Consider the following 15681-nt stretch of genomic DNA (forward strand, 5'->3'; position numbering starts at 1 on the left):
GATTGGGGATTGTGGGGGGTGTGGGAGATGGAGAGGGTAGGGGTGGTGGGAGGGTGGGGGTTAGGGGTGGTAGGGGGTTGTGGATGGTACTGGGGGGACGGTGGGGGGAGTTGGGGATGGTAGGGGTTTGGGGGTGGGATGGTGGAGGGTGGTGGGGGGAGGGCAGGGGGGAGGAGTAGGGGGACAAGGGTGGGGATGGGTGGCAGGTGGTGTGTGGGTGTGGTGGTAGGGGGATGGGGTGGGTGGAGTGGGTTTTGGGGGGTGGGGGGGTGACCGCATAAGCAAACACCCGTCTTTTTGGCCCTAATACCCATGGACAGCATATGGGACACCCGTCTTTTAGGGGTTAACAACTTCTCCGCCCTGTACCTGTTAAAGCACAGTGATTTTTTTCTCTGTTGATGTGAGAACCCGTGCAGCACAATACCATCACACACTACTGAAGTATTAAAAAAAACTTTGTAACAAAAATACAACAGGGGAGAATACACTGCCCTCGTTGTTTTATTTCCCTGAAAAAGAAGCCTGAATTTTGACAACCTGGCACTTGTACATTTCTTTTTGTCATTTTTAATGAAGCTGCTACAAACCTCAGTTAATTCTTGCCTCCTGAAATATTCGATATATACTGCAGTTTTCACCAAAAACTTGTTTTGTTTGTGTCAGTCTCTTTTTTTGCAGAAATGTAATGATGATGTATTAAATTATTCTACATCAGCCATCCATGCTCAGAGACAGTCCCCATTCCAAGATCTGGGGAAATGTGTAAGATGGTATATTGCCACACAGGTTTTCCCAACAACAGAGAAAATCATGGTAAATGGACACGTACTCAATGCGGAGAAGCTTTCAAACAGTGAGAGACATCTGGTGGCAAACGATTTCCACTAGTTCCCCATTAAGGAGAAAAGAAAGTTTATCTCAAAATGGAAAAGGAGTGGTAACAAAGAGGAATACTTGGCTGCCAAGCATAGGACAAGAAAGGTGGTACAATATACAGGGCAAAATCAGAGTCCTAGACTTTTACTGGATAATCTAAATAGTGCAGGAAAGAAAAACAGAGTATTGAAGGTGCCAGTTGGATGAACAGTGAAAACAAGGCTATCATAGGTAAGCAGTGTGTGAAGAATGATGAAGGAAAGGTAGTGGTGGACAGTGAGGATGTTAAAGATGCCTGGAGAGAGCATTATCACCAGTTGCTGAGTGAGGAGTCTGACTGGAACAGGAACGGTTTGGAGTCGCAGACCCACTGTTTGGCCCTTGGCCTTTGATTGATGTTGCTACAGTGAGTAGGGAAATAGCCAAGATGCAGTTGGGGAAGGCAGTAGGTGTGTCTGAGTTCACTGCTGAAATGCTGAAGGCCTCAGGAGATACAGGAGTGGCCGCTTTGATAAATGTGATTATATAAGGGTGTGCCATCCCTGATGACTGGCCGAAGCGTGTAATTGTATGTGTACAAGGTGAAGGGTGATGCCCTGGAGAGAAAAGAAAGACTTGGGAGTGCTGGTCCAGCATAATTTGTCAACTGAAAAACACATTAACAAGATACCGAGAGACGTATAATCTCTTGACTAACATAATAGCATCAATGCATTACATGGATGAGGAGATGCTGAAAAAACTGATAGTGGCCATGATCCACCCCAGGTTGGAATATGTAGCAGAAGTGTGATGCCCACATAAAAAGAAAGATATAAGCAAGATTGAGAAAATACAAAGGACAGCAACCAAGATGGTCCCTATCCCTAGCCTGGCAAATCCGTCATACAGGGAAAGGCTGGAAATGCTAGATCTGCCTACCTCAGAAGAAAGGAGAGAAAGAGAGAGGAGTGACATGACTGCAGTGTTCACGGTCATGATGGGAAGAAAAAAAACAAAAAATTGGCAGAGAACACCTGTTTGTATGGGATGGGAGAGTAACAAGAGGACAAGGAATGAAACTAAAATAGCCAAGTTGCTTGAAGGATATCAAGAAACGTAGTTTTCCATACAGACGCACTGACCTCTGGAATAATCTGGACAAAGAGATCGTCCAGTCCAAAAACCTAAACAAGTTCAAAACAAAATCTGACTTATTGAGAAACGGAGGGTTCCATGAGGATGGAAAAAAGGCAAAATATATGAGGGAAGTGGAGGAGCAATTGGGTAAATGTGGACTGGAGCAGACGGGGTACATGGAAGGTGTGTGCAAGATATTCAAAGAATTAATCTGTGCAGCATGTGAGGTGGTGTGTGGGTTGAAGAGAAGACGAAAGTAGGTGCACGGAACAGGATGGTGGAATGAATAGGTGAAAGAGGCTGTGGCACAACAGAAGAAAGCATATAGTGAGTGGATAAGAAACAGGGGCATGGAAGATGTTGAGAAACACAAGATAGAGTTATCTGTAGAGAAGAAGAGAGAGGTGAAAAGATTAGTAAGAGAGGGTAAGAAGAGAGTGGACGAGGAATTTGGAAGGAATTTGAGTGTAAAGTGGAGGGAATGTAAGAAAATGTTCTGGAAAGAGGTAATGAGAGTTAGACAGGGTGCCAAAGAAGTTAGTTCACGAGTGAAAGATAAAATGGTAGATTACTAGTAAAGAAGGGAGAAAAAGTGAGCAGATGGAGAGAACACTTTAAAGAACTGATGAACATAGAGAATGAAAGTAATGCAATTGTAAGTGGTTGAGGCGAAACAGGGACGTGGAAGAAGTTGAGAAACAAAAGAGAGAGTTATATGTAGAGAGGAAGAGAGGTGAAAAGATTAGTAAGAGAGGGTAAGAAGACAGTGGATGAGGAATTTGGAAGGAATCTGAGTGTAAAGTGGAGGGAATGTAAGAAAATGTTCTGGAAATAGGTAAAGAGAGTTAAACAGGGTGCCAAAGTAGTTAGTTGGGGAGTGAAAGATAAAAATGGTAGATTGCTAGTAGAGAAAGAAGAAAAAGTGAGCAGATGGAAGAAACACTTTAGAGTACTGCTGAACATAGAGAATGAAAGTAATGCAAGTGTAAGTGACTGGGGAATGGCTGGGAGAAGGAAGGATGTGAGAAGAGAGGAAGAAATCAGTAGGATGTAAGTTGTGGAAGCATTGAAGAAAGTTAAAATGGGGAAAGCCCCAGGAATTGATGGAATGTGTGGTGAAATGCTGAAGCATGGGGGAGAGATAGTAGTAGAATGGATGTTGAAAATGTGCAGTTTGGCCTGGAAGGAAGGTAAAATCCCAGAGGATTGGAAGTCAGGTATACTTATTCCCTTGTACAAAGGTAATGAGGAGAAAGAAATATGTGGTAATCATAGGCATTTGTCTTCTTAATGTAACAAGAAAAGTATATGGTAGGATACTTACTCACAGAGTTAGGGAAATAACAGGAATTAGGTGGAGAAGAATAGGGAGGGGAAGGGAAGGGAAGAGGTTGTGTAGAACAGGTATTCATTCTTAGATCTTAAGTGGAAAAGTGTCTCGAGAAGGGAAAGAAGTTGTATGTGGCCTTCATGGATTTGGAGAAAGCATATGACAAGGAGGATAGACAAAGATTGTGGAAAGTATTAAGAATGTATGGAGTAGATGGGATGTTGCTGAATGCCGTGAGTATGTATGAGGGTGCTAAGGCTGCAGTGCGTGTGGATGGTGAACTGAGTGAATTCTTCTATTTGAAGGTTGGACTGAAACAGGGATATGCCATGTCTCCATGGTTGTTCAATCTGTATATGGAGGAGGTTACAAAAGAGATACAAGGTAGGGCAGTGGATGATGTTGGAGTGGCCCTAGTGAGAGAGGGCAGTGTTTGGAAACTCCCTGTACTGTTGTTTGCAGATGATACTGTGTTGTTACGTGAAGACGAAGGGGATCTGCGAGGCTTGGTGGATGAGTTTGAAAGACTGTGTAAGAAAAGGAATCTAAAGGTGAATGTAGGGAAGAGTAAAGTTATGGTCTTCGAGAGCAGTGAAGTCAGTGAATGTACTGTACAGTGAGGCTGGATGAGGAGGAAATGGAAAATGTGAGTGCATTTACGTACTTGGGTAGTGTGATGAGTAAGGATGGAAGTTTGGAGGGTGAAGTGCTTGAAAGTGTACGAAAAGGAAGAAAGATTGCTGGTTCCTTGAAAGCAGTGATAAGAAATAGGGAAGTGAGCATGGAAGTGAAAAAGTTACTACATGACAGTATTGTGATACCAACTCTAACATACGAAAGTGAAGCTTGGATCTTGTTGGAGGGACAGAAGTCAAGAGTGACAGCAGTGGAAATGAGTTATTTGAGAGGAGCCTGTGGAGTCACATGGAGAGACAGACTGGCTAATGAGGAAGTGAAGGAGCATTGTGGTGTGGATGTGGATGTAATAGGAAGTGTTAGGAGAAACACACTGAGGTGGTTTGGTCATGTGGATAGGATGGAGAATGAGAGACTGACAAGGAGAATGTATGTGAGTGAGGTGGAGGCCAAGGATGAGATGGAGGAATGGAGTGGAGAGGTATATGAGAGACGGGTGTGTGAGCTGGGAGCAGGGCAGTGAAATGGTGGGGGAAAGGGCGATAAGAAGGCAATTTGTTTGTGGCCACCCCTTTCGGGATTAAGGAATCTGGCAACTGATAGATATAAACGAAGACAGGACCCCATAAGTGTAGCTCATTTCCTGTATATCACAACTAAGCAAATACACACAAGGGAGACAAGCAGGGGTGGGTGAGGGAGGGGAGATGGAAAGGGAGACAACCAGAGGTGGGGAAGGCGGGAGGACAGGGAGGAAGACATGCCTAGCAGTGCTAAGCGTGGTGGGGAATGGAGGAGGGACGCGGAGAATAGGGGATGCAGGGAGAATGGGAGGAGAGGGACCACCTCATTTCAAACCTAGGGAGAGATGGGGTATTGGACTAGCGAGACGACGGCCATTCAAACTGTTTGGATTGTTGGAATCTTCCCCTATTTCTTATGTTCAGTCTAGTGAAGTGTCGGTTATCGACACACTGGATAACGGGGTATGGATGTATAGTAATTCCTCACTGTGACCTTACCGTTCATATTTTATGTATATACATATTTTTTTCTATCTGGTCAATAGTCTATCTATCTATCTATGGACCGATGCCCCAATCCCGCAAAGGGTGGCCGCACACAAAACGCCTCTAGGTCGCTCTGTCACCCACCATTTGACTACCCTCCCCCCAACTTCCCTCATATACCTCTCATCTCCATCCCTCCACCTCATCCTCGGTCTACCCCTCCCTCTCCCTCCCTCCACCTCACTTACATACACCCTCTTAGTCAGTCGTTCATTCTCCATTCTCTCCACATGTCCAAACCACCTCAGTGTATTTCTTCTAATCTTCTCAACCACATCCACATCCACCCCACAACATTCCTTCACTTCTTCATTCGTCAACCTGTCCCTCCATGTCACTCCACATGCTCCTCTCAAGTAACTCATTTCCACTGCCCTCACTCTTGACTTGTTCCCCTCTTGCAAGGTCCATGCCTCGCTTCCATACGTCAGGGTAGGGATCACAATACTATCATGCAGCGACTTCTTAACTTCCATACTCACCTCCCTATTTCTCATCACTGCTTTCAGTGAACCAACAACCTTCCTTCCCTGCTGTATCCTTTCATGCACTTCATCCCCCAAAGTTCCATCCTTACTCATCACACTACCCAAGTACTTGAATGCACTCACACTCTCCATATCCTCACCATCCAACCTCACTGTACATTCTGTGGCTGCATTCCTCTCAAACACCATAACTTTACTTTTGTTTACATTAACTTTCAGATTCCTCCTCCAACACACTGTCCCAAATTCATTCACCAAACCTTGCAACTCCCATTCATCTTCACTCAACAACACTGTATCATCAGGAAACAGCAACACTGGAATCTTTCAAATCTCACTCTCATTCATTAGTGCCACCCCCACACCCACTGCCCTACCCTGCACCTCCTTTACAACCTCATCCATGTATATATTAAACAGCCATGGAGACATCACACAACCCTGTTTCAGTCCCACACTGAGATCAAAGAACTCACTCAGCTCACCATCAATTCGCACCGTAGCCCTAGCTCCTTCGTACATACTCTTCACAGCATTCAACAATTTCCCATCCACTCCATATATTCTTAATACCTTCCACATACCTTGCCTATCTATTCTGTCATAAGCTTTCTCCAAGTCCTTGAAGGCAGCATACACTTTCTTTCCCTTCTCTAGATACTTCTCCACTAAACATCTTAGAACAAATATCTGATCTACACACCCTTTTCCCTTCCTAAATCCCCCTTGTTCTTCTCCAACTAGCTCCTCTGTCATATGCCTAACCCTATCAATGAGTATTCTACCATATATTTCACCAGTCACACTAGGAAGGCAAATACCCCTATGGTTACCATTTGTATAAAGGAACAATTTTACCTGATTTCCAGTCCTCTGGAACCCTTCCCTCTTCCCAAGCCAATCTACACAACTTCCATATCCACTCCACAACAATCTCACCTCCATTCCTCAGCATTTCACCACAAACCCCATCAATTCCTGGGGCCTATCCCAACTTGATCTTCTTCACTGCTTCCACTACTTTCGTCCTACTGATCTCTTCCTCCCTCCTCTCATCTCTTCTTCTCCCAGCCATTCTCCAACCACTTATACTCGCACTGCTGTCATTCTCTACATTCAACAATTTCTCAAAGTGCTCCTTCCATCTCCTCAATTTCTCTCGCTTCTCCACCAACAATCTATTATTCCTATCTTTCACTCTCCTACTATTTCCCCTTTCACACTGCCTTACTTTCTTTACCTCCTTCCAAAACAATTTCTTACTCTCCCTCCATTTCACACTCAGATTCCTCCCAAACTCTTCATCCACTTTCTTCTTACTCTCCTTCACCAGTCTCTTCATCTCCCTTCTCCTACTCACATATACCTTTCTCTTCTCTCTCTCATCATCCCCCCTATCACTACTTGCCAACCATTCACTATATGCCTTCTTCTTTTGTTCCACAGCTCATTTCACCTCATCATTCCACCATGCTGTCCCTTGCATCTCCTCCTCTCTCCACAAACCACCTCACACACTGCGCCTATCTCTTCCGTAAATATCTTACATACGTCTTCCACCCCTTCCATCTGCTCTAGCTCATACCTTCCCAATCTTTCTTCCACTATGCTCTTATACTCTGCCATTTTCTCACTATCTTGCAAATTCTCCACTCTTCTCACAGGAGCTGTTTCCTCCTGTCTTCCCCTTCGTCTCCTCAACCATTTTCTTTGCAGCTTTACCTTGGCAATCACTAGGGGATGGTCCGACACTCCATGCACACTCTTGCATCCAACACTTGTCTTCTCATTCGCTCATCCATACACACGTAGTCTATCATTGCCTTTCGTTCAATAATAAGTTGCATATAAAACTGCAACAAGTTTTATTGGCACATACAATACTGACTTAACAGTTTTCCTCATTTTACAGTAAGAATTATATGGCAGAAGTAGTGATATTTTGGAATAGAATGCTGACTTAACAAGGACTGCCTGTACTGGATACTGGTATTGGTACTGCAATGAAGTCTTACCTCTCTAAACTCCTCCTCCAATGCCAAGAAGACACTTGCACGCAGTTGAGCCTGGGTGAAAGATATAATGTGTAATATGATGTCAAGCTGTTCAATATGATAAGCTGGCATCTGTAATTACTGTAAATAAAAAAAAATGTACCGGTAGCAAAGTTTATTTTCCTTCATCCATCAGATTTGGTTTCCCGCAACAGTACAAATGCCCAAATCCGAATATCCACTTTCCTAAATATTTTTTTCATGCTATATATGGACATTGATACACTATCACCTGTCCTCAGAATGAATGCTTATTTGAAGACCTAGTTCTTTTACAGACATGTACAAGAGCAGATAATGAATTACTAATGGAACATACTTCAGTTAATTTACTGTTCACAGTTCCCTAAACTGCTTATTATTACATGATATTCTCATGGTTATCATTATGATGTCACTTTTCATTTTCCATAAAGCCTTTGGAACCAAGGATTTTGGATTTGAGAGTTTGCACTGTACTATATTTTAATGTGATGGGTAGAAAAAATAAAAATAAAAGAGAAGGAAAAGCTACCAACATTAAGTAGTAAACTGAGCCACATCTGTTCACCCAATAATCAAACCTTCCATGAGTACAGCTGATGTATCAAATGCCAAAATTAATAAAAGGTGTGAGATTCTAGTCATATTCTTATACTTTGCTAGTTCACACCTCTAGTTCTATTCTCTGATGCCAGAAACAAAGAACCCAAGGCTGTGCAAGGAAAACTAGTCCTTAAAAAAAAAAAAAAAAAAAAAAAAAAAAAAAAAAAAGGTCAGATTCAAGTACAGTAGTTCATTCCAACATGCCTGGAGAGACACTTTTTAAAAGCCTGAAGATTATAGGCAGTGGAAAAAACAGACTGTAGAGAACAGTACCAGACTTAACATATTGCATACATTACAAACTGCGAACATTTGTGCAGGGAGGGGGTTGGTGATAGCCAAAACCCTCTTTAAACACAAAATGATCCACAGGTATATGTGGTGAGTGATGAGAAGGGTGGCTGGTGAACTGAATGAACGGAAGGCATTGATGATGTGTGTTTGGATGACAGAATGAGAAGATGTGTAATGGATGCAAGAGCATACAGAGGTTGGGGGAGAGGACTTCCTGACCACCACATGGTGGTGGTGAAAGTCAAGGTTCAAATAAAATGGGGGGATAGGAGAAAGGAAGGACAGGAGGAAGCAGTCCATTCAAGGTGAGTAAAAAGGTTGCAAGCGGATGGAAAAAAGGCTGAATATAAGAAAGAAGTGGAGGAGCAATTGGGTAAATATGATTTGGAGCTGATGGGGGATGTGGAAGGTGTGTGCAAGATATCAACAACAGAAATCTGTGCAGCATGTGAGATGGTGTGTGGGGTGAAGAGAAGACAAAAGGGGAAGCAAGAAACAGCATGGTGGAATGAAGAGGTGAGAGAGGCAGTGGTGCAAAAGAAGAAAGCATATAGTGAGTGGATGAGAAACAGGGGCGTGGAGGAAGCTTAGAAATGGAAGACAGAGTTGTATGTGGAGACGAAGGGAGAGAGGTGAAAAGATTAGTACTTGAGTAAGAAGTGAGTGGATGAGAAGTTGGAAGGAATTTGAGTGTAAAGTGGACGGAATGTAAGAAAATGTTCTGGAAAGAGGTAAAGAGAGTTAGACAGGGTGATGAAGAAGTTAGTTGGGGAGTGAAAGATAAAAATGGTAGATTGCTACTAAAGAAGGGAGAAAAAGTGAGCAGATGGATAGAAGACTTTAAGGAACTGCTGAGCATAAAGAATTAAAGTAATGCGAGTGTAAGTGGCTGGGGAATGGCTGGGAGAAGGAGGGGGGTGAAAAGAGAGGAAGAACTCAGCAGGATGGAAGTAGTGAAAGCAATGAAGAAAGCCAAATGGGGAAAGCCCCACGAATTGATGGCGTGTGTGGTAAAATGCTGAAGTATGGGGGGGAGACAGTAGCTGAATGTACCATATATGGAAGATGTGCAGATCAGCCTGGGAGGAAGGTAGAGTCCCGGATGATTGGAAGTCAGGTATAATCATTCCCCTGTACAAAGGAAGATGGGAAAAAGAAGTGTGTGGTAATTGCAGGGGTATTTGTCTTCTTAGTGTAACAGGAAAAGGATATGGAAGGGTACTTACTGACAGAGTTAGGGAAATAACAGAGGGATCAGTTGGAGAAGAACAGAGAGGTTTTAGGAGGGGAAGAGGTTGTGTAGATCAGATATTCATTCTCAGGTCTTAAGTGGAAAAGTTTCTAGAAAAGAGAAAAAAGTTGTATCCGGCCTTCAACGATTTGGAGAAACCACATGACAGGGTGGATAGACAAGGAATGTGGAAACTATTAAAAATATATTGAGGAAATGGGAAGTTGCTGCATGGCACAAAGAGTATGTATGGAAGTGCAAAGGCTGTAATGCGTGTGGATAGAGAACTGAGTGAATTTTTCTATGTGAACATTGGATTGAAACAGGGATGTGTCATGTCCCTATGGCTGTTCGATCTGAATACAGATGGGGTTATAAAAGAGGTACAAGGTGGGGCAGTGGAAGTTGGAGCAGCCCTAACGAGAGACGGCAGTGTTTGGAAACTCCCTGTACTGCCTTTTGCAAATGATACTGTATTGTTCTGTGAAGACGAAGGGAACTGCAAGGCTAGGTGAATGAGTTTGGGAAAGTGTAAGAAATGGAATCTAAAGGTGAATGTACGGAAGGGTAAAGTTATGGTCTTCGAGAGAAATGAAGCCACTGAATGTACAGTGAGGTTGGATGAGGAGGAAACTGAAAATGTGAGTGCGTTTAAGTACTTGGGTAGTGTGATGAGTAAGGATGGAAGTTTAGATGATGAAATGCTTGAAAGGTACAACAGGGAAGAAGGTTGCTGGTTCTTTGAAAGCAGTGATAAGGAACAGGGAAATGAACATGGAAGTAAAAAACTCGCTGCATGACAGTCTTGTGATATCAACCTTAATGTATGGATGTGAAGCTTGGACCTTGTTGGAAGGGCACAAGCCAAGAGTGTCAGCAGTGGAAATGAGTTATTTGAGAGGAGCAGGTGGAGTTACGTGGAGAGTAAGACTGACAAATGAGGAAGTAAAGGAGCATTGTGGTGTATTAGAAAGCATTAGGAGAAATACACTGAGGTGGTCTGGCCATGTGGAGAGGATGGAGAGCGAGAGACTAACTAGGAGAATGTATGCGAGTGAGGTGGAGGGGGAGAGAGGGAGGAGGAGGCTCAGGATGAGATGGAAGGATGGAGTGGGGAGATGCATGAAAGAGGGGGGTGTGAGTTGGGAATAGGGCAGTGAAGTGGCACTGGACAGGGCGACATGGAGGCAACTTGTTTGTGGCCACCCCTTATGGGATTGAGTCATCTTGTAATAGATAGAGGTAAATAGAAAAAAGAAAAAGTGGACCCTACATGCAGTTTGGAGGCCAGACAGGGTGGGAGAATTGCAGTCTTTATGGGTTAACTTGGCCTAAAATTGTCATCTCTTCATCTTGAATGCCAAGTTGTAACATCAGCTTAATCCTTGCTGAGCTGCAGACCTCATATGAGGCCCAATAAAGGTCTGCACGAGTCACACCGGAAGTCTCATATGAGGTACAATTTACACCGGTTATAACACAATGATTGAAAGCAAAGAATCAGCCCAGCTGGAGTTAATATCACAATATGAAGCTAGTCTGATAACACGTGTGGATAGGAAGCAGAGCTGTACCATCACCTTTTTCTGACATTGAGCTACGTGAAATAAACTTCAAAAGGGCAAAAATTTGGGCCAAATTAAGGTGAAACTGCTATAGCCAACCTGAATCTTGCCGAGGACTCCGTTACTCTGAAGAGTTCTTGTCACCAGCTCCTTTAAACTTGCATCCTCCTCCTCCTCAATAGACATAGTGGCAGTGGTTGTACTGCAAGAAGATACAACGGTATTACAGTAGGTTCTCCACATAAACTGCCTTCTGCTGACATTCTTTTTGCCTGTTAAATCCAAATATTCATATTAGTAGTAGAGTATCCCCAGTATGTCATGCCAGGCAAATGCTTCAACCATAGACAAGCAATCGCCCTTTCAGGGCCATCACCTGCAGTGAACTGATGTTCCTATGCAGTGGACTGCAGCTCAACTCAGAGAGGCAAAAGGAAAAATGTGGAGGTTTAGATACTGGATGGACACTGCATTTGGATCTTTCTACACAGTTAACAGGGGCACCAAAGTAGGCTCCATATCACCCTGTTAAATCCAAGCAAATTATGGTACAAAAATATTGTCTATTAAAGGTCCATTGCTCCTTATATAGTAGATGTGCTGGTTCCAGTTGTAAGGAAATAATTAAGATTTTTAGAACACATCCTTGACTAATAAAAAGAACTGCCTGTGCATCACTTAGCCCTTGTCTTGGAAACTATTTAACAATAGCTATCAAATAAAAATGTTAAGAATGACAAGGCCAATTACACTGCACTGCAAGTGGAGCAATGAGGTGATAGCTTCAAATCAATTGCTGAATCATGAAAAACTTTTAGTGAAAAATTAGGTGTTATTAACCACTATCTTAATTATGAAACAACTTTGAGTTGCTGTTGTTATATACAGCACTGTTACTTAACCCTGGCTTGTCTGACTGAGCAGATCCATTGTCAAAGATAAGCAATTGCTTGTGTGTGACCTACAGGTGCAGTACATTACATACACCATGCAAAGAAGCTGGGCTCCATTGTGGTAGGCAGTGCCTCACCATGGCTGAAATGGGGTCCTTCCCAAGGTGAAGTTCAGGGAAATGGGGAGGTCTGGCTCCTAGGTGGTCACTGCAGCTGTTCAACCCAGGGGGCACAGTGTCATCACGAGTAGGGGCATCCTCAGTGCTACTTTAAGTGAAATAACTTAACTGCTTGTACTTTATGTGAAACAGCTTAATAATTACAGGTATGTGATATGTACAACAGTGGATATAAAGCCTTATTCTATCATGCCATTCACAACAAATCACTCCCCTACCACTCTTTTTCCCTAAGCCTGTATTCATAAACTATCTTGAGTCCAAGTTGTCTTTGAGATTGCTGATTCATATTTCCATCTTCATTCATTATGACAAGAAACATTTCATAACCAAACTAGAGTGAATATCAAAGTGAACACAGTATTATGGCAAAATATGCTTATTCTTGGTAATAACTGACTACTAAGATTTGCTTAAGGTATACATTGGCTAAGATCCTCACTGAACTTGGTTCCTGGTCACAGGAATGTGGATGAATAACAGCAACATGACAACCAACACACTGTACAGTATGGTATATACAAATATAGATGGAATGTACACATGCATGGAGTATACACACACACACACAGAATACAGTACATATATATATATATATATATATATATATATATATATACACACACACACAGAAATCCCTCATCCATCTGGACATAATAGAACCAAAGGCATCTCCGGGTAGTGGCAACATCCAGATAATGAACACTATTCCCTTACCATACCCAGACCCTACCTATACCCACCTCCAACCTATGCCTAACCTATTTGTACAGTACATATGCTTAATTTGGCCGTGTGTTCCAGTCATTCAGGCATACTGAGACATCAAAACACACATAGGAATATCCAAAGTAATATTAAACACCAAGAAAACCATGCAGAAAAAACAATGAAAATAAAAAGAAAAAACCTACCTAAACTCTACTCTATGTACACCCATGAGCAAAAATTTGCCAACAGTCCCTGCCAGGCATATGTTTCCAAATATAGCTAATAGAGGGCGCAGTGCTCGTCCACTATAGTAAGGGAGAAGGAAGTGTTATGTTAGGTGTTTAAGAGGCGGCTTCCCGTCCCTAGAATGCCTAGAGTGCAGCTGGGTTCTCTTTCTAGACCAGAGCTTAGACAAACAAGAAAGGGCCAGGGCATAAAAACATAAAAACAACCTTACATGTATATTGACAAATTCAACTGATGTGGAACGAGTAGACAATCCGGTACAATTTCATAGACAACAATCAATACATATGCTGGTGTTAGTGGGTCTAGTATTGCGCAGGATACAGTATACACAGGAGTCTAAGTTTGGGTCGAGAGGGCAAAGGCACTATTACACTGTTCGTGGTGGTGAGGCATTGTCGCGAGGCGTTCACTGCTATGGCACTGAGCTTACAAGCTGAAGACTGGGGAGGGGGGGGAACATTACTGACTTGCACAAGGGAGGGGAATAATTACATGTGTCATTACAAGGGGACAAGAGTAGGTAATAATCACTGTCTATGTTTCCATGTTCTAGAGTCTTATTTGGCCCTACTGCCACTGGAATTCACTAGGGCGCCTGTTCCTTTTCATGTACTTGTCTTGGTCTTTTCTGGCCTCACTGTATTTACTGTAAATTTACTTTTCACTGGTCTTTTCTGGCCTCACTGTATTTACTGTAAACTCACCTTTACACTCTTAGTGCCGATGCAACTGGTCACCATAAGTTCACTGTCTTTTTAGGCACACTTGATTTCACTGGGGAAGGGAAAGTCCACAGCTCACAACTCTCAGCCTGGGGTGGGCAAAGGCCCTGTGGGAGTCCATTCGTTCCGCGGCCACGGGACCACTCTCAGGGGCGTCGTCTCTCTGCTAGGGCTCGAGCTGTGGGTGGCGAAAGGCCCCACACTGTTGGGGCTGGATACTGGGGTCTGGCCCTTGGGACTGGGGCCAAACAGGCGTTGGAGGCGCTCATTTGAGCGCTTGGTGGAGGACAGGCGTCGCTTTCGTCGGGGTGGGGAGTAGCCCACCCAGGGGTCTGGGGGACGTCCTCGGAGGGGTGCCGCCATCAGGGCTGGGCTGAGGCGTCGCTCTTGGCCGGAGTCCGTCAGGTAGGCGTCCTCTTCCTCCAGGCAGAGGGAGAACAACCCCGGGGTCTGTACTGGGCCGCTCCACCAATCCGAGTGGTGGCCCTCCTCCTGAAGGTTGCCTCAGTCTGGGTGGACAGGCAGGTAACCTGTGCTCCTGCTGGAGGGAAGGACTGAGCACGGCTCACCGTGTCATTGCAGAGTCACAGGAGGTGAGAGACTTTGGTGACTCTCCTCAGCCCAGCTATCAGCCATCATTAGGTTCCCTTGGGCAACAGATGGAGGGCGACTACAGGCCGTCCCTTCGCTGTCGGCGCGGCTATTGGCTGTCGCCGGGACCCGACTCCCTAATGGGCACTCATGCAAGGTGAGGCTATGGGACTTCGCCTGCCTGCTGGTGAGGCTATCGGCCGTCATCGGTGGCGTGCCCTCCAAGGCAACTACAGAAGGAGAGGAGACGTACCTGTCTCCCCCCAGCGCGGCTATCGGCTGTTGCTGGTTTCTGCAGAGGGTGTGAGCAGCACTGGGCAGAGCGGCAACAGGCCATCTCCTAATTGATGGTCCAGCTATAGGCCGTGATCTTTTCTGCGAGCGGCTATAGGCCGTCTCTGGCTATAGGTCGTGGCCCTTTCTTTTTGGTGAGTGGCTATAGGCCGTCTCTGGTGCCCGGCTATAGGCTGTGGCCCTTCTTTTTGGTTAGCGGCTATAGGCTGTCTCTGGTGCCCGGCTATAGGCAGTGGCCCTTCTTTTTGGTGGGTGGCTATAGGCTGTCTCTGGTGCCCGGCTATAGGCCATGGCCCATCTTTTGGTGAGCGGCTATTGGCCGTCTCTTTAAAAACTGAGCAGCTATCAGCCGTCTCAGGTGCCCGGCTATAGGCCGTGGCTGGGGTGTTGCTCTGAACTGTTAGGCCAGTTCCACCCCAATCTTGTTGGTGGTCAGCTCGCCCAGAAGGTAGTGCACTTTACTAAGGTGGTGGCAGTGGGCGAGTTCCGGGGAATAGGGGCGCGTGGCCTGGGTGAACTTATGGCCCTGTTGCCCAGGCGTACTCTGCGCGCCGTCCAGCCCTCCATGTCCTCCTCCTGGGGGAGTGGTGGCAGCTTGTGTTGCCGGCATCTTAGGGAGGAGATGGAGAGGGGGAGGGGGAGAGGAAGGGAGGCAACAAGACGAGAGGGAGAGAGCCTGTGGTGATGGTAGATGGCACATATTGGGTGTTTTATTATTATTTTTATTTTTATTATTATTATTATTATTATTATTATTATTACATATTATCATTATTATTATTATTTATAAG

At 44.5% G+C, this 15681-nt stretch overlaps 1 protein-coding gene across 1 annotated transcript in view; it reads right to left on the reverse strand.

Moving 5' to 3' along the window:
* LOC145392090 (uncharacterized) overlaps positions 1 to 11445 on the reverse strand; it is a 74790-nt gene extending 63345 nt beyond the window's left edge. Inside the window, exons 1-2 of the mRNA XM_080266545.1 lie at positions 11351 to 11445; positions 7538 to 7588 (exon numbers count right to left, since the gene is read on the reverse strand). Coding sequence (XP_080122671.1) covers positions 7538 to 7588; positions 11351 to 11437 — 138 coding nt within the window. The 5' untranslated portion in view covers positions 11438 to 11445. The remainder of the gene's footprint in view (positions 1 to 7537; positions 7589 to 11350) is intronic.
* Positions 11446 to 15681: the final 4236 nt, after the last annotated feature.

Source organism: Coenobita brevimanus, chromosome 21 (genome assembly GCF_032717465.1).
Source record: "Coenobita brevimanus isolate Jiangsu-jjx chromosome 21, ASM3271746v2, whole genome shotgun sequence".
Classification (NCBI taxonomy): domain Eukaryota; kingdom Metazoa; phylum Arthropoda; class Malacostraca; order Decapoda; family Coenobitidae; genus Coenobita; species Coenobita brevimanus.